This window comes from Heterodontus francisci, chromosome 27, assembly GCF_036365525.1.
Source record: "Heterodontus francisci isolate sHetFra1 chromosome 27, sHetFra1.hap1, whole genome shotgun sequence".
Classification (NCBI taxonomy): domain Eukaryota; kingdom Metazoa; phylum Chordata; class Chondrichthyes; order Heterodontiformes; family Heterodontidae; genus Heterodontus; species Heterodontus francisci.
This window is the reverse complement of record NC_090397.1, coordinates 21,298,519-21,323,597: the sequence shown is the minus strand read 5'-3', so window position 1 is coordinate 21,323,597 and position 25,079 is coordinate 21,298,519. Positions and strand designations below refer to the sequence as shown.

The following is a 25,079-nucleotide window of genomic DNA, read 5'->3' as shown; positions in this document are numbered from 1 at the left end:
GAACAACAGAAGGATACAAGACAGACCAGACTGTGCATCCTGCAGTAGCATCTGATTGTGTGTCCTGAAACAGGTGAGCTCCCATTTACAGGCGCTCTTCCAACACTACTCAAATTTCAATTGAGCTTACACCCATTTTCAAAATCTAGGTTGCTATCTCATCCTTTTTTTTTTAAACTACAAGATATACTGTTCGATTTATTTTCAGATTTTTTTTTTTTTAATTTCCATTCTTGAGCTGTAATCTGGTCACTGATGGTTGACCGTGTTAGTTCATCAGGCAAGATGGGCATCATTAGCTTATGATCTTATCAATAAAGACAGTAATAAGTGTCAGAGACATACTGGCACAGGAAGCCGCCATTTGGCCCAGAGTCCATGCCACCTCTTGGTAGGGAAATCCAGTCAGTCTCAGTTCCCTGCTCCATCCCCGTAACCCTACAAATTTATTTCCCTCAAATGCCTATTCAATTTCCCTTTGAAATCATTGATCGTTTTCACTTCCACCACTCTCGTAGGAAATGCATTCCAGGTTACCACTCCCTACGCAAAAAAGTTCTTCCTCACATCATCCTGAAGTCACTGACTCCATACTAGTATATAGTACAAGAGCTTGCATTTATAGAGTACCTTTAACTTATTAAAATGTTCCAATGTACTTCACAGGGCTTGGCCATGTGAGCCGCATGGAAGATGGCACGGTCCCCAAAGACACACTGTACAGCGAGCTCGCCACTGGTATCAGACCCACCGGCCGTCCATGTCTCCGCTTTAAAGACGTCTGCAAACGCGACATGAAATCCTGTGACATTGATCACAAGTCGTGGGAGTCAGTTGCCAGCGTTCGCCAGAGCTGGCGGGCAGCCGTAAAGGCGGGGCTAAAGTGTGGCGAGTCAAAGAGACTTAGCAGTTGGCAGGAAAAAAGACAGGGGCGCAAGGGGAGAGCCAACTGTGTAACAGCCCCGACAAACAAATTTTTCTGCAGCACCTGTGGAAGAGCCTGTCACTCTAGAATTGGCCTTTATAGCCACTCCGGGCGCTACACCACAGACCACTGACCACCTCCAGGCGCTTACCCATTGTCTCTCGAGATAAGGAGGCCAAAGAAAGACTTCATAGGTGCATTATCAAACAAAATTCAACAGAAGCCATATAAGCAGATATAAGGGCAGGTGACCAAAGCTTGGTCAAAGAATTAGGCTTCAAGGAGTGTCTTAAAGGAGTACAGAGAGGTAGAGCGGCAGAGAAGTTTAGGGAGGGAATTCCAGAGCTAAGGGCTAGGCAGCTGAAGGCACAGCTGTCAATGGTGAAGGGAAAATCAAGGATGCACAAGAAGCCAGAATTAGAGCAGTGCCCGCCAATACTTCACTTAAGTGTCCATTCTGTAAGTCACTGTCAAGGCACTGACAATCAGCAGACTTTTTACTGTCCAATATTGCGATTTCCCACCATTCACACACAAGTACTTCCAGTAATTAGATCCCCAACTTACTTTCCTCTCCCTAACTCAAGTACATGGAGGTGAATTCATCTACTGCTGCCTGGGCAAGATGAGCTAACTCAGCACAAACCTTGGATTGATCTGGTTTGTATAGTCAGGCAAGCTCCCCACCTGCGAAGCCTGAGGCACACATTATTTCACGACATGAACATTAAAACTTAAAATTGCAAGCCTCTGACTGGGAAGATATTTGCATAGTAACAGACAGTGTTGGAACAAGGGGACCAATTCATTGCTTCCCCAATACACAGAAGTGTTCAGACCAGTTTTAGTCACATGACTGACCAAGTTATTTTGAATTTGAACTTCCAACAGGGAAAGAAATCAGAAGGCACTTTTCTCTTGGACTGAACACCTCTCTCCTGTCTGCTCTCATCTTGCTCTCACCAGCTTCAGAAACCATTGAAGACATTTGAACCCCAATACAGAAAAGTCTCCTACAGTAAACAAGGTTTAAGAATAATACTGGACCCCAATGAAAATTAAGAGCTATCCACAGTCAAGAACTCTATGGCGAGCTGGATAAACAGAAACAGTAACAAGAAGCCCCATTTAGAGACTGCCTCAAACCTCTCCATTTTATTTTTCTTCTGCTCTTTTTTGTCCCTATTTGTATCTGTGTATCACGTGTGCATGCTAGCGTGGGTGTGCCATATACCCGTAGGCATGACCCATATTAGAGTTTCATAAATTTCACTTTCTTTCTTTAAACCTAAGGAAGCCTGTTTATGCTCATTTATTTGCCTTATAATTGGAAAGCTGTGAACAAGGATTCACAAAAGGGGAGTTCAAAACAGTGTTTAAAAAGTAAACCCGGTTACATTAAGACCAGATGAAGACAGCAAAAGACCCCTAGACATCTTTCTCACCTGGTCATAACAGTACTTATCAGTCACTTACTGAAATCATTCATTATGTTATTAAGGGTGCTACCGGAAGCAAGCAATTTTCTGAGAACTACTACAGCAGCATTGAAAGCCGAACATTTGGCAGAAAAAAGCTATATTACTTCTGGTGGGTGTATAACAAAAGACACCATGGTCTAGAAATTTGGACATGCCCATTTTTGGGCCCATGAAGGGTGTAAGGATCGACCCCTGCACCTGAAGTGTAAGGCCTAAAGCACATCTGATATTGGACCTTCGAAGTTCATTTCCATTGAGACAATGAGCTGCGAACAATAATAAGCAGATCTCCTGTGAAGCAGGATTCAAGATCAGGCTGCTGTGATACTAAACGCATTGGGACGTAGTGGCAGTTTTTGGAGGGGGTGGTGCGGGGCAGCATCGGCAGCTGGTCCTGCTCCTCCCAATTCCACATTGAAACTTGTACATTTTAGATCTTATTTTGTTGGTAGTGACCCAAATTAGTATTGCTGAATACAGTACTTATGAAGTCTATTAGAAACTATACATTGCTAATCAAACAGCAAAGTCAGAAATTGTGAGAGGATTAAGCACTGCAGACATTTCAAATTAAAAACAGTTAGCAGGCGAGCATTCCCCAACCATTCCAAAAGGTTAGTTAGTTTGCACAGAAGTACCAAAGGAGATATCATAACGGTCTGTAAAGTTAACAGCCTCTAGTAATTGGAAAAAGCAATTTTAAAATAGCTAGTAAGGTTCTTCTCAGATATTTATTCTAATGGGAAGCATGTGGAAAAAAAACTGTAGAGTTAAACAAAATTAGAAATGAAGCAGGGTGCATAAGTTCTGAGGCCATATTACAGATTATAATAACAGTCAAAGAGAGCATACATGATGGAGGAAGATGAACAAGGGATGTCAAATTAATCAGTCAACTCCAGAAGAAAGCTGGAGCAGTGTCAGAAATAAGTTTTAAAATATTTACGTGCGTTTACTCACAGCCTTTGCTATTATTTATGCTAGTATGCGAGTTGAATGTTCACTGTTGCCAGTTTTGAGATTGTTGTTTACTATACCAATCTATATTCAATAAAGTCTTGTAACAAAGAAACCCCTCCCCCTCCCTGAATAAATGGCAATGAAGTCTAAAGTTAATGATTTTTCTCTAAAGAAAATAGTTACATTAACTGGACATTTCAAAATGTGACAACTGAATTTTACCTACAATACACATTGTTATAATAGCTTCGACAACTGGCAGCTTACTGGTGTATTCTGCTCATGTACCATGGGAGAGAAGCAGCAGAAAAGATTTAAAAAGAACAAAAACCTCTGAGATTTGGACAGGAGAGGATTTAAAAAGTGTGCCAAAAGCTTGGCAATTCAGAGAGAAGCTACAGGAGGGGAGAGGTTTTAAAAAGCGTGCCAAAAGCTTGAGGATTCAGAGAGAATCAGCGAGAGGTTCGGAGGCAAATCAAAAATCGAAAAGTGACGTCACAATCAGAGTGCGGGGAAACAGAAAGCCAGCCAAATGAGTACAGCGAAGCTTTGAATTTAATCTAAATTAATCAAATATAAAATAAGACTTGATCAATTCATCTGTATAAAAACTATGGTCAATTTTTTAATTTATCACATATTAAAATTATATTATATATATTAAGAAGAGAGCGCGGAGAGCAAGCGAGATACCAATCAGCAGGGAGGGTATTGGCTCAAATTAGGAGCTGGGTAATATTAAAAAATTTCAATCGGGGTAGTGTAACTTAAGTATTGCAATAAGAGTATAAACACAGAACAGGACTAGAGGTATTAATTAAAATTGATAGTTTAAACAGGGTACTAAATAGATTGTGTAAAAAGGAATCGTGAGTTTTTGTTTTAGATCATGGATGGGCAGCTGCGACCTTTGCTTGCAATTCTTGTGCCATGTAGGAACTTCAGGACACTTCCCGTGTCTTAGGGGATGTGTGTAGGAAGGGTCTCCAACTGCTTTGGCTTGAGCTCAGGATTTCTGAGCTTGAGGGAAAGCTGGAATCACTGCCGAGCAACAGGGAGCAGGAGAGTTTCCTGGATCACAGGCAGTAGGTTTTCAAGGCAAGTGGGTGGTCATCTGGAAGAGAAGGAATAGGCAGGAACTGCAGGAGTCTTTGAACAGTGTGTCGCTCTAAAACTGGTACTCAGCTTTCGAGACTGGTGAGAGTGACCACACCTTGAACAAGTGCAGTCCAAACCATGGCACCAATGGGCAAAGGACTGTACAGGAGGGAGCAACAAAGTGCAGAAATGCAGTTGTTATAGGTGATTCCAGAGTCGGGTAACAGATAGGCATTTCTATGACCGCTATCTCGAGTCCCACATGGTGTGTTGCCTCCCTCGTGCTAGGGTAAAGGACATCACAGAGAGGGTGCAGGATATTCTGCCAGAGGTTGTGATGCATGTTGGTACCAATGACACAGCAAGGGCAGGTATTGAGGTCCTACGGTCTGATTTTCAGGAGCTAAGGAGGAAGTTAAAGAGTAGGATTGTGAGGGTAATAATCTCTAGATTACTCCCAGTGCCACATGCTAGCGAGAGTTGAAATAGGAAGTTGAGAGGATGATTACGTGGCTTGAAGCTTGGTGCAGGAGGGAGCGCTTCAGATTCTTGGGGCATCGGGACCAGTTCTGGGACAGGAGGCACCTATTCAAAAGGGACGGGTTGCACCTCAACAGGACTGGGATCAATGTCCTAGTGGGGAGGTTCATTAGTGTGGTTGGGGAGGGTTTAAACTAGATTGGCAGGGGGGTGGGCACCAGCATACAGAGGTAGAAAAGCGGAATAAGGTGCATACGGTGAGTGTGTTAGACAGTACTACCAAGGTGCACTGAATACTGGGAGAGACAGATAGCACTAGAGTAGGGAATAGTAAGTTATTAGGTGGGGGCAGAATAGGGGAGGAAGTAAAAAAGTCTAACTCAGGGTTACTGTACATGTATGTGAATGCATGGAGTGTAGTCAAAGATTGGTGAGTTAAAGGTGCAGATTGACATGTGCAAATATGATGTTGTAGCTATAACAGAGACCAGGCTCAAAGAAAGGCAGGACTGGCTGTTAAATATTCCTTAATATAAGGTGTTCAGAAAAGATAGGGAAGGAAGAAAAGGGGGAGAATTGGCAGCATTGATTAACGAGAGCATTACAGTGTTGGAGAGAAAGGATGTCCCAGAGAGGTCAAGGACAGAATCGATTTAGCTCGATCCAAGAAACAAAAAAGGTACAATTACATTGTTTGGTGTAGTCTATAGGCCACCAACTAGCAGAAAGGATGTAGAGGAACAAAGTTGCAAGGAAATTAGAGAGGTACAAAGATTATACAAACTTATAATGGGAACTTTAATTATACGAATATAGATTGGGATAATAGTATAAAGGGCAGAGGGGGCCAGGAGTTCCTGGACTGCATTCAGGAAAATTCTCGACAGCATTATGTTTCCAGTCCAATGAGAAAGGAGGCACTGCTGGACCTGGTTCTTGGGAATGAGGTGGGCCAAGTGGATCAAGTATCAGTAGGAGAACATTTAGGGGACAGTGATTATTGTATCATAAGGTTTAAGTTGGCTATGGGAAAGGACAAAGAACACAAAGAATAATCTACAGTAAGAATAATTAACTGGGGGAAAGCCAACTTAAGTGTGCTAAGAAGGGATCTGGACCAGATAAATTGGAATCAAAGGTTGACAGAAAAAAATGGTAACTGAACAATGGGCTATCTTCAAACAGGAGATAGTTCAGGCACAGTCAAGGTATATTCCCTCGATGGGGAAAGGTAGGGCAAACAAATACAGAGCTCCCTGGATGACAAAAGAGATAGAGATGAAGATGAAGAAAAAGTGTGCTTATGACAGACATGAGGTACATCGTACAATGGAGAACTAGACTAAATATAGAAGGTTCAGATGGGGAAGTGAGAAAGCAATTAAGAGAAGCAAAGAGGGAGCATGAAAAGGGACTAGCAGCTAACATAAAAGGGAATCCCAAAGCCTTCTTCAAGCATATAAATAGTAAAAGGGTGGTAAAAGGTGGAGTAGGGCTGATTTGGGACCAAAAGGGGGATTTATGCATGGAGGCAGGGGTATAGCTGAGGCATTAAATGAATACTTATCTTTACCAAGGAAGAAGATGCTACCTAGGCTATGGTGGAAGAGGAGGTAATTAATACACTAGAAGGATTTAAAATTGCTAACGAGGAGGTACTAGATAGGCTGTCTATACTTAAAGTTGATAAAAAACCAGGGCCAGATGAGATGCATCCAAGGATACTGAAGGAAGTGAGAGTGGAAATTGCGGAGGGAATGGCCATAATTTTCCAGTCTTCCTTAGATGCAGGGGTGGTGCCAGAGGACTGGAGAATTGGCAAATGTTACACCCTTGTTCAAAAAAGGGTGCAAGATAAGCCCAAAAACTACAGGCCAGTCAGTTTAACTTTGGTGGTGGGGAAACTTCTAGAAACAGTAATTCGGGACAAAATTAATAGTCGTGTAGACAAATGCTGGTTAATTAAAGAAAGCCAGCATGGACTTAAGGGAAAATCATGTTTAACTACTTTGCTGGAGTTTTTTTTGAAGAGATAAGAGAGAGAGAGGGTTGATGAGGGCAATGCTGTTGATGTGGTGTACATGGCCTTCCAAAAAGCATTTGATACAGTGCCACACAACAGACTTGCAAGCAAAGTTATAGCTCATAAAAGGCACAGTAGCAACATGGATATCAAGTTGACTGAGTGACAGGAAAGAGAGAGTAGTGGTTAATGGGTGTTTTACGGGCTGGACGAAGGTATGCAGTTGGGGTCCACAGAGGTCAATGTTGGGACCCTTGCCCTTCCTAATCTATATTAATGACCTAGACCTTGGTGTACAAGGCAAAATTTCAAAATCTGCAGATGATATGAAACTTGGAAGCATTGCGAACTGTGAGGAGGATAGCATAGAACTTCAAAAGGACACAGACATGCTGGTGGAATGGGCGGTCAAGTGCCAGATGAAGTTCAATGCGGAGAAATGTGAAGTAATTCATTTTGGTAGGAAGAACATCGAGAGACAGTATAAAACAAAGGGTACAACTCTAAAGGGGGTGCAGGAACAGAGGGACCTGAGTATATGTGTATAAGTTATTGACGGTAGCAGGACAAGTTGAGACAGCGGTCAATAAAGCATACAGTATCGTCAGCTTTATTAATTGGGGCAGACAGTACAAGAGCAAGGAGGCTATGTTGAACTTGTATAAGACACTAGTCCGGCTTCAGCTGGAGAACTGCATCCAGTTCTGGGCGTTGCCTTTCAGGAAAGATGTGAAGGCACTGGAGAGAGAGTGCAGAAAAGATTCATGAGAATGGATCCAGGGATGAGGAACTTTATTTACGAAGATAGATTCAAGAAGTTGGGATTGCTTTCCTTGGAGAAGAGAAGGTCGAGAGGAGATTTGATAGAGGTATTCAAAATCATGAGGGGTCTGGACAGAGTAGATAGGGAGAAACTGTTCCCACTCATGAAAGGATTGAGAAAGAGAAGGCACAGATTTAAAGTAATTGGTAAACGAAGCAATGGCGACATAAGGAAAAACGTTTTCAAGCAGCAAGTGGTTAGAATCTGGAATGCACTGCCAGAGAGTGCGGTGGAGGCAGGTTCAAAGGAGGCATTCAAAAGGGAATTAGATAGTTACCTGAAAAGGGAGAAAACAGAGGAAATGTCACTAATTGAATTGCTTACTCGGAGAGCCAGTGAAGACATAATGGGCCAAATGGCTTCTTTCTGTGCTGTAACACCATGTGATACCATGGGGTCATACCTTAGTCTTTTATGTCAACAGATTTTCAAGACAGCAAGTTTCCAAATTGAGCAATTCAGGTGCCCAAAGAAGAGTGTGACTTAGTAATTTCTCACAAGCAAAATACAAGACTAATAAGTTAAAGTTTATTCTTATGCTTCTTCGGACAAACAGGTACAGATAGGAACAGTTCTAGTACTGCAGTTCAAAACACACAAAAAACACAATTGAACTGATTAATCTTGTCCAAGAAATGTAATTTATTGAAGTAAACTTGTCAAGGGCTCCAGCAAGATAACTGGGTAGTTCTCTTAATATTGTGAAAGGAGGAAGCATTTATTCCTCTGCAATAGAATCCCAACCAAAATCTATAGATAGCAATGACAATTATCTATTATTGAAAAGCATGGATTTCCTTCAACAAGCTTAAAGTTATGATTACATACGGAGCACCATTTAGTAGAATTTTGTCACAAAGTTAACACAATGGTACATTTTTGACTGCTTTCAAATGACAGCAGGAATTCAACCAGGGGATGGAATCTTTTCTCAGGCCATGGGCTGGTCACTATTGCAAATATGGCACACCTCTGAGTGAAGGTCTGAAGGGCTGAGAGACGTTGAGCCACATTACCTACCATAACTCCTTCCCCTCAATGCTACTGCAACCTAGCTCCACTCCCAGAATTGCCACATCCCACATTACTCACACTGCAACCCCCCTACCTTAAAATTTTGCAGTGCTCCCATCTTTCATAACTCACAGAAGGGCAAGTGACAGAAATTGAGTCAACATGTCTTCAAGACCATCTATTTGCAGTTTTTAGCCTTGAGAATATTGGTTAAATAAAATCCAGAAGAACCATTTAATAAAAATTCACTGTTCAAACATATTCAGTCTGTGACTCCTGATTTAACATTAAATGGCATAACCCATCCCCCTTGCCGTTATGAAACAGAACATTCCTCTGACTCACTGAGAAATGCCACAGGATATATACTTTATATATATTGATATACCCTGCTTCCAACAGCCCTGTCAAGGGCAGAGGTGCAGGGAATGTGGGCTTCGTTAAGAGTACTACAAATGGCAACTGCAGCTATACAGTGAGGTTCTGTCTCAAAGCATTCAAATAAAACTTAGATCATTAAACGAAACTTACTCACATACTTACTAAATTGTTCCATCTCAAATAATCATTTTCTCAACAAATCCTTTACCAGCACTATAAATACCCAATACTGTTTCTCTCTTCAGTTTTAAGTATTTTGTTTGTCTTTTTTCATAAACTAGTTAAATATAGAGGGAAACTTTTTTTTAAATTACACTACAATAGAGATTTCAGGAAGGAATTTACCTCATTAAGTAGCACAATTCTATTATCGGGAAAAAAGACAGCATTTGGTACTGAAGGAATTTAACTACAATATTTTGCACTTTATTTCAATTGGAGATTTTTTCATTTCTCCCGACAGTTTTGTTCTTTGCCCCCTATTGACCCAAAGGTGCTGACCCTTTGATGGAACATAATTCCACTGGCATCGCTCCATTATGCACCTGTGAACTTCAACAGTGTCAGGAGACTTTCAATTACAAGGGGCATCACAACAGAGCTCATTGCTGTTCTAACATAAAACTGCACTCAGTCACTTGCAGGAGCAATTTCTAGATCACCAAGCATGAAAACTCTGGCTGATATATACCTTCTTAGGCCAGAGGTGATGGCACTGTAGCACCACAATCGGCTAACTCAAGATCATCTGAGGATTGAACTGAGTGCTTCTTGGCCTGTACGTGAGTTGGCTTCTCACGGGCTAAACTCAACCTTCAGAGAAAGTTTAGATGTGCTCAGCTGGAACCTCCAGTACTGATAAAGAATTACAGGATCCCAGTTAGTCAACATCAGTATCTAAAACAATTAGTTATCCTTGTTTGATAAATAACTATCTCCTCAACAAGAACATTTGTACAACTCCCTGAATATTTAGAGCAAACATAAAAACAAAGCAGTCAATATTTTATTTAGTCTCCCTTATACAACCAGTCTGATCACAAAATAAGCTATTGCGCAAATGTATAATTTACATGGTTTTATTAAAAATGTCACCTCATACCATGACAGATCTTCAAAAACAAAAACTCCTTCAATGATATTCTCTGTAATTGTAAAAATGGCTTAACATTTGTTGAAACTATTACTTGGTTCAACAAAACCAAGCATCATCAAACTTCTATACTGCTTTGAGTTCAGTTTGGACCACGATGTCTGACTTGTTGCCATTAATAGATTCTCTTGTTGCTTCAGGTGGCTCCTCCCCATTTCCTGCAGATCAATGGCCTCATCAGCTCAGCCGAGATTAGATTTACAGTTCCCAAAGCTTATTGTGGCACGTTCACGCAAGCACAATTTGTTCGCTTCACATGGAGGCTGATGCAGCTAACAAGTAATCATGTGAAGTAGTGAAGGCATAAAGAAGTCAGAATGATTCTGTTCAGCACATAGAGGGAGATTCTGAAGCCTGTACAGAATCAATGTGTCTGTCAACTTTACTAAGATTAAAGCTACGGAACAAGTCAGGTATGTGTAGGAAGGCAAGTTCAACAGTCTGGGTGCGTGCTCCCATCTTAACAGAGCCAGAACAGGTCACCTCAATTCTTTAAGTTGGATCATATTTAATCCCAAAAGTTTAAAATGCTGGAATGTGTTCAGATCAGCAGGCTAGCAAGAAGGCCTTGTAGCAATGGCAGGTATTCCTGAGGTGCATACAGTTGCTTGAATGGCCCAAAATAACTGGTCCAGCCAACATGCTTTAAGTGACACCTTCGTCACTGATGCTTATGGTTAATAGCAAATGACCAGCACCAGGCAGCTATCGGGGATTAATGGGGATGGTGTAAATGGCAGGGACTGTACTCAGAATTTGCTACTGTGAAAGCTACTTTTGCTACAGAGATCATTGATGATTGTTTTGAAACCACAGAATCCACCAACACAGAAATAGGAACCACAAAGAGCAAAGTTGATAGTTTTGCTGAAAATAGAGCAAGTGGCAAAAAATGATGATCGGGGTAACTAGACTTGTTTCAATAATTCATGCTTGTTGAAATCCCAGAGCTACTCAGAGGTCTATGATGATCCCAACCTTTTTGATTTGAGATCGAAAAAGTCCTTTGATTGCACACTGTTTCCTGATCCCAAGAATTGAAGGTACCTTTGGGGGGTATGGACTGGGAGTGAACAGGGGAAATTGTGTTAAAATTTAGCCACATCCAAACAGATGATATTCTCAAGCAAGTCTGTTTAAAGTCACCAGTCCCATTCTCCTCTATTGACTTCAAGGCATTTTTGTGGAGTCCAGGCTCACTGTCCTAGATTCCCACAAGAGAGGCTTCAAAGAAAAAAGGAAGCATGCTGTTCTGATGAGGACAGAGCTGAATTAAGAGTCCCTTGGTTTAGGATGCTTATCTCCTCCTGAGCTTCACCAGCTGTCAAGATTGTCATGGTGAACAAAGTTGAGCTTGCCTCAATGTTAAGGTGAATTATGTGCTGCATGTACTTATCTAACTTAGTAACTAATATTTTTGAATTGTTTTGAGTTTTCTAGTTCAATTTATGTGCTGGTTCTTGGCGAGCTGAAGCATCACAATTCAAATGATAAACTGGTTTGTTTAGAACACCTAATAGGTTTGCTGTTAGGAAACTTACCTGCAATCCTTTGTTCTCCTAGAATATCCTTAACAGACTCAACTGCAGTAATATAAGACATGAAAGGTGGTAAGCATAGCATGTTTGGAAGGAACAGGTGACTTTGGACCTCAAGTCCCCGAACCGCTCCACCACTGAGGTTTTTCTCCTGTAACATCCAGGACCGCTATAGACTAACTGATAAAGATTGAATCCTGCGATTCGCCAACAACCCTATTATTGCTGCATTTTGTGACTATTGTGATGGTAGAAGGCAAATTAGATAGACCTTGGTTTTATTCAAATCTAGCAGTTTTTTAAAAATTCTTTCACAGGATGTGGGCGTTACTGGCTAGGCCAGCGTGCATTGCCCGTTCCCAATTGCCCTCGAGAAGGTGGTGGTGAGCTGCCTTCTTGAACCGCTGCAGTCCATGTGGGGTAGGCACACCCACAGTGCTGTTAGGAAGGGAGTTCCAGGATTTTGACCCAGCGACAGTGAAGGAATGGCAATATCATTCCTACGTACGGAATTTATGTAACATGGCCCCTTCATAAGCTTAGGAAGACTCTGTTTAGACTAGTCTACTGTTTGGCTACACTCTTAAAATGGGGGTTGAAGCATGGAGAAGGAGAATTTATCTTAGGGGCTTTAATCAATATAACATTAGTTATTGAAGAACATAACTTGGCTAAAGAGAGATGGGAAGGAAAGAGTGTGGAAGAAACAAGTGTGCACATACATATGAGTACATAATTTTTTCTATTTCTCGAGTGCTTAATTGAGCTTAACTAACCTTTAATAGTTGGAAGCAATGGAAATTATATCTGAACAAGAAACCGGTTATTAGATTCCTAAAATGTAATCTGTCATTAGATTATAAAGGTGAAGCCTTTTTTTTTTTATAGCCATCCCTTAAATATGAATCATCAATATGCTCTTCCCACTGGTCACCACTGATAAGGTATTCACAGGTTTTTACAAAGTGCAAATTTGACCCCAAAGATATATATTTACACAATTAGTAAGCGACTGGCCATTTGGAAAAGGAAATGCATTGGAAAAATACTGAAATTAAGATCAGTTCTCACACCATCAGTACAAAGATCAGAATGAGTAACAAAATATTGAACTAGATTTTGCTGTCAAAATAATGGTGAGGCTAATGGCGTCCGCTATTATTTATGCATAAACGGTACAGCAACTGCAGGCAAGGGTTAGATAAGCAGTTAACTGGGGAAATCCAAAAGTTGCTATCCAAGTTGTGTCATCTTGTCATCTGCTTTACCATTGAAATGCATTGAATGACATGAAGTTGCTGCATCTACACAGTAAATATAAAATGAACTCAAAGCAAGTTAAGTAATTTCAAGTCAAAGTACCCTTTAAATGACATGCTACGTGTTAATTACTGCCAATCAACCTCTCTGGCACTGAACTAATTACGTGTCAAGTTTCATTCCTTCAGGTTTTAATTCTTGAAGATATTAAAGAAAAATTGTAATTTTTTTTTCAACTTTTCCTTTGCCCCTTAATCCAATATTTCTTTCCCTCTCTTTACATACCTAGTTTGACAGAGGTCAATCACTAATTTACACATCCTTCGCAGGCTTCTCTGTGCTGTTAATTTCACAATACTTCATTCTGATTGGTTAAGGAGATACACAGTTGCTTGCTCTATTCATCCAGGACCCAGATGCCCTGGTTCCTTTGCTGAGATATTATCAGCTCGCACTCTCTGTAACTTGGCACGCAAAGAAATTAAAAACCTTAGTGGGTAACTACAAGCCCTGACACAGCAAAATCCAGCCCATTATTTTGGCAAACGAAATGAACAAATCCAAAAACAGAGTTATCTATTTGAATCAAGCTACAGTAGAAAAAGGGAAGGGGGAAGGTCAGGAACAATGAGCATAAATCGAGAATAAAAATCCACTTACATAATTATGAATAAAGCGACATTTGCAAAAAGATTTCCTATTTAACTCACCATATAAGGTTTTTCCACTCGTCTTTGATGAAGTATTGTCCATCGCTGATTGGGTCACTTTTTGAGAAGCATAATCACTATAAAAATAAAAAATCAATGTTAAATCTGACTGAATATCCTCTTTTCCACCTCCCACCGAAGTTTAAGAAAATTATACACAGCGAAGTAAGTTTCTAAAGTTGTATGGCAGGCATGTTGGAATTCCTTTATTCTGTATCAACTCTTCATTACCTTGTCATGCCAAAGCACTTAAGAAACCAAAAGCAGTGCTAGTGTTTTTTGCTCCATTTTAAGATAATGGAAATGCATTTAACATATTTAATACAAGTAAAATGGATGAGTGATTATTAATCCAATGTACTTATAATACAGGAACAGTAATCAATTTTTGAACAGTGTTGCATAATTCCAATTTATATATTTGAAATGTCATCCTGTGAACAAGATCCATAATGATCTATTACATCCAAGTTGAACGTAGAGAAAATAAAGATTAACTACCTTCAATGTGGTTGGTCTCATTATAAAGCCTTCACAAACATTCTTGATGGAGAGAAAATTATCAAGAATATTTATAACTGAAAACTCGAGAATCACGACATCTTGCCCAATTTCATACTTCATAGAATAATCTTGTACAAACAAGCTTTCTTTCTTTGATAAATAAATATGATCAAAAGGAACAACACAGCTGAAACTACAGTTACAAACATTAGGGAGGGTGAGGGTGATTGTTGTATGCAAAGAAAGATAAACTACATTCTGAGAATGATGATGCCAGTATGTAAAAAGAGGGAATCTAAATATCTTCCAAAATGATCTGTTTTCCACACCTGAGTGCACCAAACAAATACCAGAAAATGTATAGGATAACTGACATTAAAGACCTGCCTTGTAGACAATGTCTCAAAGAGGTTCTTTGGGGGAAAAGAAGTCTGAACACTGAATGACCATCAATGAAGGCAGGAAGATGATTATTTCATCTGGCCATGACATGTAGCCTCAACAACTCAACACTGGTCCAAGACCTGCAGCTCAAGTGAAATGAGCTGATATTTTAACTGATGCTGGTCAAACATGCTGCATCTCATTAAATATTGTGACTTCATCAGATTTCCTCAATTTTTGATGCAAAAGAGCACCTATACCTACATAAATCTTGAATCCTGTTATACAATGTCAAATCTTTTAGATATATATACTCAGCACTATCAGCAGTGGTTAGCACCGCAGCCTCGCAGCTCCAGCGACCCGGGTTCAATCCTGGGTACTGCCTGTGCGGAGTTTGCAAGTTCTCCCTGTGAACCGCGTGGGTTTTAGCCGGGTGCTCCAGTTTCCTCCCACAGCCAAAGACTTGCAAATTGATAGGTAAATTGGCCATTATAAATTGCCCCTAGTATAGGTAGGTGGTAGTGGAATATAGAGAAGGTGGGGATGTGGTAGGAATATGGGATTAGTGTAGGATTAGTATAAATGGGTGGTTGATTGTCGGCACAGACTCGGTGGGCCGAAGGGCCTGTTTCAGTGCTGTATCTCTAAATAAATAAATAATCTTTGAAACTCACAACAGAGCTCTTAAATATTTTAACTTGAAAATCAATGCAACTTAAAGGTTAAAAAGCAGATTACGTCCAACCAGCTCTATGAGTCAAAATATGGTGGGTATGTTAGGAAAATATGAACCTCATATGCCATGTGCTGAAATTGAAAAAGTTATGACTGGCTTTTAAGTGAAGACAGTTGCAGGTCACAAGATAGTATAGACTCAAATGCAAAGCTAAGAGCAAAACTAAGATGCTATGGAATTGAGGGTCTAGAGATCCTCGAAGTACATTCTTGGAACTTTGATACTAACGTTTTCCTAACTTTATAATGATTGCGTTTGAGTCAGAGCTTCTCAAACAAAACTACATTTTATATTACAAAGAGAAGAAAAGCTGCCAATATCACAAATCTCTTCCACATACATTACAGATGCATAGTCCTTTTAAAATGGAATACATTGTTAGCTTCAAGCATGCCCAGCAAAAAAAAGCCAGTTTAAAATGAGATCTTTGGGTAACAAGCTTTTACCTCTAATGAATCACCTGTGGAAGATCCACAGACTTTAAACTTGGTCTACCTTTACATCCTCCCAAAGCAAAGCTACAAGCAGACAGTGGGAGAAAGGGGAAGGGTAGGGGCAGGAGCACTGACTGACATGTGAAACTTAAAAACAGGCCCAGCCCTCACTCATGACAAAGAATGTGACTATATTGCGCCTATCAATATCAGGTCCAGGAGAGCTGGTTGTGCAGCCAGGCAGTAAGAATAAGGTACTGCAGGCTATGAATTGAAAGAAAAAAAAGCACTTGCATTTATATACAGCCTTTCAGAACGTCAGGATGTCCCAAAGCTTTACAGCCAATTAAGCACTACTGATGTGTCACTGCTGTTGTAACAGGTGCAATGAGTTACTTGCGTCCTTCTCTTGTCATGCATTGATTTGATGAGAGGACACACAATAGGGTAGCATACTCACTGGTCTTGAGAATAGCACTCTACAAGGAGACACACATAATAATCTGGGATTAAGCTGTTTATATAGCTGTTTACCCTAAGAACTTGGGAGGAAGAGGAAAAAAACATGAGAACTTGCTTCCCTTGGAAATTCCAATCCACTCCAGTTACTCTGTAGGTCACCAAATATTATCTGACAGAGTAAGAAAAATTAAAGCAAGTCACTGGGCATGAACTCGCAGCTAAATTGAGTTGTTCAGTTCTTCACTTTCCTCCAATTTTAATTTAAAAAAACACAAAAGCAGCATGGCTGAAAGCCAAGGTGTGATTAGGTTTGAGAGATATAAACACTAACTTGAAAATTTGGCAAACATACTTCACCGGAGAAGAGTAGGATCCGAATCCTTCCCGGTGGTAGCTTGAGAGATGTCCATTCATTTTTGGCTCGTCGCAAAACTGTAATTTGAAAGCAGCAATAATGTCTTTGTGAACTGAATGTAAAGTATTGCGTCTGCATAACATATGAAGCACCATTAGTTCCAATCTTTGTGAACTGAATGTAAAATACAAAGAAGCGATAAATATACTCCAAATTTATATTTATATATATGGTATTTTGCTTTCATTAAAGGTTTAAAAATTGATGCTACCCAAAGGTAATTTGCATGCCTACTGTGTTAGCAAAACAAAAAAAATCTTTGCTGTTGTCACATCAGAGCACTTAATCCACAGGGATTAGATTTTGATGTCAATGGATCAACAAGGTGCTAATTGTTTACTCAAACGCTATTTGTTTGCATACCTCACACACGAGCTCTGAACTAATTTTCTATTTTTTTATTATTCGTTTCATGGGATGTGGGCATCACTGGCAAGGCCAGCATGTGTTCCCCACCCCTAATTGCTTGAGAAAGTGGTGGTGAGCAGTCTTCTTGAACTGCTGCAGTTCGTCTAATGCGTATACACCACAGTGCTGTTAGGAAGGGAGTTCCAGGATTTTGATCCAGCAATAGCGAAGGAATGGCGATACAGGCCCAAGTCAGGATGGTGTGGGGCTTGGAGGGGAACTTTGCTGGTGATGTTCCCACATGTCTGCTGCCCTTGGCCTTCTAGGTGGAAGAGGTCACTGGTTTGGAAGGTGCTGTAGGAGGAGGCGTGGTGAGCTACTGCAGTGCATCTTGTAGATGGTACACACTTGCATCGGTGGTGGAGGGAGTGAATGTTTAAGTTGGTGGATGAGGTAATCAAGCAGGCTGCTTTGTCTTGGATGGTGTCGAGCTTCTGGAGTGTTGTTGTACCTGCACCCAGCCAGGCAAGTGGAGAGTATTATCTCACACTCCTGACTTGCGCCTTGTAGATGGTGGACAGGCTTTGGAAGTCAGGAGGTGGGGTACTCGCCGCAGAATTCCCAACCTCTGACCTGTTCTTGTAGCCACAGTTCTAAAACAGAACTTGTGGTAAATGGAAATGACCATTTTCAAATTACAAACTATGCGCCCAGGTATCTTGCCAATTTACAAAGTAAAAAAAAAATGCATGCTGTGTGTGTGTGTGTGTGTGTGTGTGTGTGGGGGGGGGGAGGGAGGGGAGGAAACCAGTCAACACTGAACATGATTTCACACATGCCCAAAAAAGCAAGGTAGCCAAATATACTGTCCCAACAATTCCACAGTGAAACTGGACAACATATACACACAAAACCAACAAATGGGGCTAATGTTTCAGAATCTTAATTCACAATCAGCTGCAACTTGGTCTCAAAAAAGCAACAGCTGTCATATGTATAAGATATACAACACCTATGCAACTATTGCAAAAAGATCTTCAATAACCTGTTTTCTAATTAACTTCCAAGATCGCTTTGTGCATGAAAGTAATACTCCCAAGTTTCCATTTCAGTTTTTATTTAATGTTCTTGAACTTTGAATCATCTATTCATTTTTTCCACTGGCTTTCCAGCACATGAAAAAGTTCAATTAAGTAACAGAATAATGAAAATTAGTAGTGACATCTTTTTCCTTCAGGGATTGTCCTTTTGGACTGTGGCAGCAATTGCACACCAAAGCGCTCTCATGTGACTTTTCATTCTTTTGACTCAAGGAAACCAAGTAGCACAAGGTTATTAGCAACAAGTCCCAATCAAGAATTACATCCTTTTAAGGAACTCCATGCTATCCAATGGGAAACAAAACAATTCGAACAATGAAACACAAAGAGTTTGCATTTTAGTATACCCATATGGTGAGAGACAGCTAAATTCTCCACGATCCAAAAGAATAAGGTTGTTAGTTGTATAATTAAAAAAAAGTAACTCCTCCAGTGATGTAATCCAGTTTTCCTTTGAGGACCATTTAGCAATTCTTACAAAGTAGTTTACAAAGGAGGCAATCTTTGGACCAAAAATCAAATTAGTCTGCCAAAACACTTTTTTTTCCCCCACACTTGCTGAAAACTTCCATCTACATTCAACACGGAGAAGCCTGCTTCCATACCTCTATTCACCTTATCCTATGCTTAAACAAAAAACTTTTTCTCTTCCTTTCAGTTGTTAAGGAACGCCAGCTCCAACAACTCATGGGTACCAACTCCCCTCCAGATCTTTCTTCCCCATCCCTTCTTCCAATCTTAACCCTTGCTGTGTATTCACAATGTCCTCTGACCTTCCCCTCTTTGACACTGAACGATCTGTACTTGGCAAAGAACTCAGTTTTACTCCCTTTCGGCCACACCCCAATTAATTTAGCGCTCGACAATGTTGAGCTCTTCTTCCGTCACCTTCGCCTCTGGGCTCACTTCTTTGGCCAGGAGTCCTTCCCCCAGCCAGCGGAGCCATTCACCCTCCTCTAGTACCCTCCCTCCACCCTGGACCCCTCCTTCTGGCCTCTTACCCACTCTAGATCGTTCCATTGAGAACTGTCTGCGTAACATCGGTCATCTTAATTTCTCTACTCCCCTCATTCACTCTAACTGCTCTCCCTCTGAACTTGCTGCACTCCATTCTCAGGTCTAACCCCAACATTGTGATCAAACCTGTTGACAAAGGTGGCACTGTTGTTGTCTGGTGTACCGACTGCTACCTTGCAGAGGCTGAAAACCAACTCAGACACTTCTTCCTACACCCCCCTGGACCATGACCCCACCTCCGAACAACAAGCCACCGTCTCCAGGGCTGTCACTGACATCTCCTTTGGAGATCTTCCCTCTATGGCTTCCTACCAGTGGCACAGTGGTTAGCACCACAGCCTCACAGCTCCAGTGACCCAGGTTCAATTCTGGGTACTGCCTGTGTGGAGTTTGCAAGTTCTCCCTGTGTCTGTGTGGGTTTCCTCCGGGTGCTCTGGTTTCCTACCACATGCCAAAGACTTGCAGGTTGATAGGGGCAATTTATAATGGCCAATTAACCTAGTATAGGTAGGTGGTAGGGAAATATAGGGACAGGTGGGGATGTGGTAGGAATATGGGATTAGTGTAGGATTAGTATAAATGGGTGGTTGATGGTCGGCACAGACTCGGTGGGCCGAAGGGCCTGTTTCAGTGCTGTATCTCTAAACTAAACTAAACTAAACAAAACAAAACAAAAGAAAATTACAGCACAGGGACAGGCCCTTCGGCCCTCCAAGCCTGCGCCGACCCAGACCCTCTATCTAAACATGTCGCCTATTTTCTAAGGGTCTGTATCTCTTTGCTTCCTGCCCATTCATGTATCTGTCTAGATGCATCTTAAAAAACGCTATCGTGCCCGAGTCTACCACCTCCGCTGGCAACGCGTTCCAGGCACCCACCACCCTCTGCGTAAAGAACTTTCCACGCATATCCCCCCGAAACTTTTCCCCTCTCACTTTGAACTCGTGACCCCTAGTAATTGAATCCCCCACTCTGGGGGAAAAAGCCTCTTGCTATCCACCCTGTCTATACCTCTCATGATTTTGTACACCTCAATCAGGTCCCCCCTCTACCTCCGTCTTTCTAATGAAAATAATCCTAATCTACTCAACCTCTCTTCATAGCTAGCGCCCTCCATACCAGGCAACATCCTGGTGAACCTCCTCTGCACCCTCTCCAAAGCATCTACATCCTTTTGGTAATGTGGCGACCAGAACTGCACGCAGTATTCCAAATGTGGCCGAACCAAAGTCTTATACAACTGTAACATGACCTGCCAACCCTTGTACTCAATACCCCGTCCGATAAAGGAAAGCATGCCGTATGCCGCCTTGACCACTCTATTGACCTGCGTTGCCACCTTCAGGGAACAATGGACCTGAACACCCAAATCTCTCTGTACATAAATTTTCCCCAGGACTTTTCCATTTACTGTATAGTTCACTCTTGAATTGGATCTTCCAAAATGCATCACCTCGCATTTGCCCTGATTGAACTCCATCTGCCATTTCTCTGCCCAACTCTCCAATCTATCTATATTCTGCTGTATTCTCTGACAGTCCCTTCACTATCTGCTACTCCACCAATCTTAGTGTCGTCTGCAAACTTGCTAATCAGACCACCTATACTTTCCTCCAATTCAATTATGTATATCACAAACAACAGTGGTCCCAGCACGGATCCCTGTGGAACACCACTGGTCACACGTCTCCATTTTGAGAAACTCCCTTCCACTGCTACTCTGTCTCCTGTTGCCCAGCCAGTTCTTTACCCATCTAGCTAGTACACCCTGGACCCCATGCGACTTCACTTTCTCCATCAGCCTACCATGGGGAACCTTATCAAACGCCTTAATGAAGTCCATGTATATGACATCGACAGCCCTTCCCTCATCAATCAACTTTGTCACTTCCTCAAAGAATTCTATTAAGTTGGTAAGACATGACCTTCCCTGCACAAAACCATGTTGCCTATCACTGATAAGCCCATTTTCTTCCAAATGGGAATAGATCCTATCCCTCAGTATCTTCTCCAGCAGCTTCCCTACCACTGACGTCAGGCTCACCGGTCTATAATTACCTGGATTATCCCTGCTACCCTTCTTAAACAAGGGGACAACATTAGCAATTCTCCAGTCCTCCGGGACCTCACCCGTGTTTAAGGATGCTGCAAAGATATCCGTTAAGGCCACAGCTATTTCCTCTCTCGCTTCCCTCAGTAACCTGGGATAGATCCCATCCGGACCTGGGGACTTGCCCACCTTAATGCCCTTTAGAATACCCAACACTTCCTCCCTCCTTATGCCGACTTGACCTAGAGTAATCAAACATCTGTCCCTAACCTCAACATCCGTCATGTCCCTCTCCTCGGTGAATACCGATGCAAAGTACTCGTTTAGAATCTCACCCATTTTCTCTGACTCCACGCATAACTTTCCTCCTTTGTCCTTGAGTGGGCCAATCCTTTCTCTAGTTACCCTCTTGCTCCTTATATATGAATAAAAGGCTTTGGGATTTTCTTTAACCCTGTTTGCCCCGAACAGTCCCAAAATCCGCAAACAGGACTGTCCTCATAGACCCATCGTTTCAGTCTGTTCCTGCCCCACTGAACATTTCTTCCTAACTTGACTATCTTTTCTCCCTTTGTCCAGTCTCTCCTCACCTGCATTCGTGACTCTTCTGATGCCCTACATCATTTCAACAACTTCCTGGCACTAACCGCCTCCTCTCCACTATGGACATCCATCCCCCAACCAGGACAGTCTAAGGGCTCTCCAATTCTTCCTGGAACAGAGGTCCAACGAGTCCCCATCCACCACCACCCTCCTCTGCCTGGCTGAACTTGTTTTCACTCTTTCAACTCCACTCACTTCCTCTAAATAAAAGGTGTCGCTATGGGTACCCACATGGGTCCTAGTTATGCCTGTCTTTTGGAAGGGTATGTCAAACATTCCTTATTCCAGTCCGACTCAGGCCCCCTCCCACAAATCTTTTTCAGTACATTGATGACTGTATTGGTGCTGTTTCTTGCTCTCGCCCGGAACTGGAAAACTTCAACCTTGCTTCCAATTTCCACCATTGTCTCACCTTTACATGGTCCATTTCTGACACTTCCCTTCCTCAACTTCTCTGTCTACATTTCTGGAGATAGGCTGTCTACTAAGATCCATTACAAGCTCACTGACTCCCACAGCTACCTAGACTACACTTCCTCACACCCTACCTCCTGTAAGGACTCCATTCCATTCTCCCAGTTTCTCCGTCTCATCTGTTCTGATGATGCAACCTTCCACAACAGCACTTCTGATATGTCTTTTTTCCTCAACTGAGAATTCCCCCACTGTGGTTGACAGGGCCCTCAACCGTGTCCGACTATTTGCCGCACTTCTGCCCTCACCCCTTCCCCTCCCTCCCAGAACAGTGAAATGGAGGGGAAGGGGCTTGTCACATGACAGTCAGTGATTCAAACATAGCATTTAGCAGTATTTCTTCTTGCTGAGAGAACAGGTCGTTCCTTTAAACTTCCTGGGTCTTGGTTCTTGCTGGGGACTTAAACAGACGTTTCATGTCTGTCCTCACAAGCACTGCAGTGTAGGATGCGGTGTTGCAAATTAGGTGATCATCTTAAGCTGAAAGGATGACTTTGTTGGCAGCTTGTCTTTTTAAATTTAAAAATAATGTAGATTCAGATCTCCAGTCAGTGGATTAAAGAAAATTTTCAACAAAACACATTGGCGCAACAGTTCCTCGTCCTCACTTTCCACCCCACCTGCCTCCACATCCAATGGATGATCCTCCGCCATTTCAGTCACCTCCAGCATGAAGCCACCAAATACATCTCCTCCCCTCACCAGTCAGCATTCCAAAGGGACCATTCCCTCCATGACACCCTGGTCCACTCCATTACCCCCGACACCTCGTCCCCTTCTCATGGCATCTTCCCACACAATCACAGGAGGTGCAATACCTGCCTTTTTACCTCCTCTCCTTCAAAGGCCCCAACTCTCCTTCCAGGTGAAGCAGCAATTTAGTTGTACTTCTGACAATTTTGTATACTGTATTCGCTGTTCACGATGTGTTATCATCTACATTCAGAGAACGCACGCAGACTGGGTGATCGCTTTGCGAAATGTCTCTGCTCAGTCCACAAGCATGACCCTGAGCTGCCGGTTGCCTGTCATTTTAATTCACCACCCTACTCTCACGCCCACATTTCGGTCCTTGGCCTGCTGCAATGTCCAGTGACCCTCAACGCAAGCTCGAGGAACAGCACCTCATCTTCTGATTAAATACTTCACAGCCTTCTGGACTCAACATTGAGTTCAACAATTTCAGACCATGACCCGGTCGTAAACTTGTTTTTCATGTTTTTGCTTTTGGACAGATCCTTTCTTTATTCTGCCATTAACATTCTCTCTCGACAAAGGCTTTGTCTTTTACTACAACTATTACCACTCCCTTTGCCTTTTGTTCCATGACATCTTTTGTCATTTAATGTCTCCTGCCCTCCCCCATATCACAGACCTTCCCTTTTGTTCTCCTCTCCCCCCACCCCACCCCTTCACTTGCTCAAAACCTATTACATTTCTAACCTTTGCCAGTTCTGATGATAGGTTATCGACCTGAAACATTTAACTGTTTCTCTCGCCACAGATGCTGCCAGGCCTGCTATTTCCAGCACTTTGTTTTTATCTCAACTGAAAATACTCTGCCGAACTGCTGGAAGACACATTATAGTAACTTCGACCAATTTCAATTTCCTGCACCACAAAGTTAAAACAATATTTAATGAACATGACTGCCATTATTTCACAGGACTATATATACACTATGCAAAATATGCATTAATTTAAAATACATAAAACTACTAATTGTTCAAAGCAGGTTTCCACTATACAAATTAATGTATCTGGAAGATTACATTCAGAAGCTTTATGTGCTGGCAGCAGCACAACAGGCACAGCCTTGGACAACAACTTCAGCCCGTTCTCCGGGAACACTGCTATTATAACATTACAGCTGAAGTTGGGGTTAACAACAGCATTAAGAGCCACTGGTTGCCATTTGGGCCCCACTATGTTGCAGATAACAGTGAAAAAACACAGCCAAGTCACACATTTCGCTGTGGGCTGTAGCCATTCTCTGATTGCTCAAGAAGGTCCATACAGGCTAGTCATGAAAAAAACATATTACTGTTTACACTGGCAAACAAAGTGTTCAATCCTATTCCCAGAAGAGTGACTGCCATTTTATATGATTGAATTCTCCAAAATTGCTGATTTTTGAACACAGCTCATCAGTTGATGCTTTGTTCAAAATGTTCTATGCAGCAATGATGTAACTGGAAATGGCACTTTGCCACATACATTGCGGAAGGTAGGGTTTTTATTTGAAAATATGGTGGAGGCTCGAAGGGCCAAGTGGCCTACTCCTGCTCCTAATGCGTATGTTTGCATGTACCCATGTTCTAAGGCTTCTCCTAACTAGCACTTGAAATAGTGATTAATGATAAACTGGTCCCTGTTTGACAACCCATTTAAAATGGCAAATGGATCTGGTCACAAACAAAATGAAGTAATCTGTGGTGCTGTTTCAGTCAGCTCCAAAATTCTTGTTGGTTTCATGATTGGGATCAGGTGATGATTCAGTTATTAAACTAAAATATGTTAATTACAGCAAATAGATTGAATTTTAATTTTATATAAAAGGTAAATGCTTAGTAACTTGAATTTTAATTCACCAGCAGGGGAATATTGTAGTTCTGTGGTGATATTGTGGTTTGTGTGTATTTGTAACATTAATGGGATGTGGGCATTGCTGGCTAGGCCAGCCTTTATTGCCTATCCCTAATT

At 41.8% G+C, this 25,079-nt stretch overlaps 1 protein-coding gene across 3 annotated transcripts in view; it reads right to left on the bottom strand.

Annotated features, from left to right (window-relative positions):
• eps8a (EGFR pathway substrate 8a, signaling adaptor) overlaps nucleotides 1-25,079 on the bottom strand; it is a 215,495-nt gene that overhangs the window by 85,634 nt on the left and 104,782 nt on the right. The window contains exons 2-3 of one of the 3 annotated variants that reach the window (XM_068058976.1): nucleotides 16,701-16,801; nucleotides 13,847-13,923 (exon numbers count right to left, since the gene is read on the bottom strand). The exons of 1 other annotated variant lie outside the window; for it this stretch is intronic. In XM_068058976.1, the coding sequence (XP_067915077.1) occupies nucleotides 13,847-13,923; nucleotides 16,701-16,783 (160 nt within the window). In that variant the 5' untranslated portion in view covers nucleotides 16,784-16,801. Of the gene's footprint in view, nucleotides 1-13,846; nucleotides 13,924-16,700; nucleotides 16,802-25,079 lie in introns of those variants that run through there. One more of the 3 variants, XM_068058979.1, reaches the window with a different exon arrangement.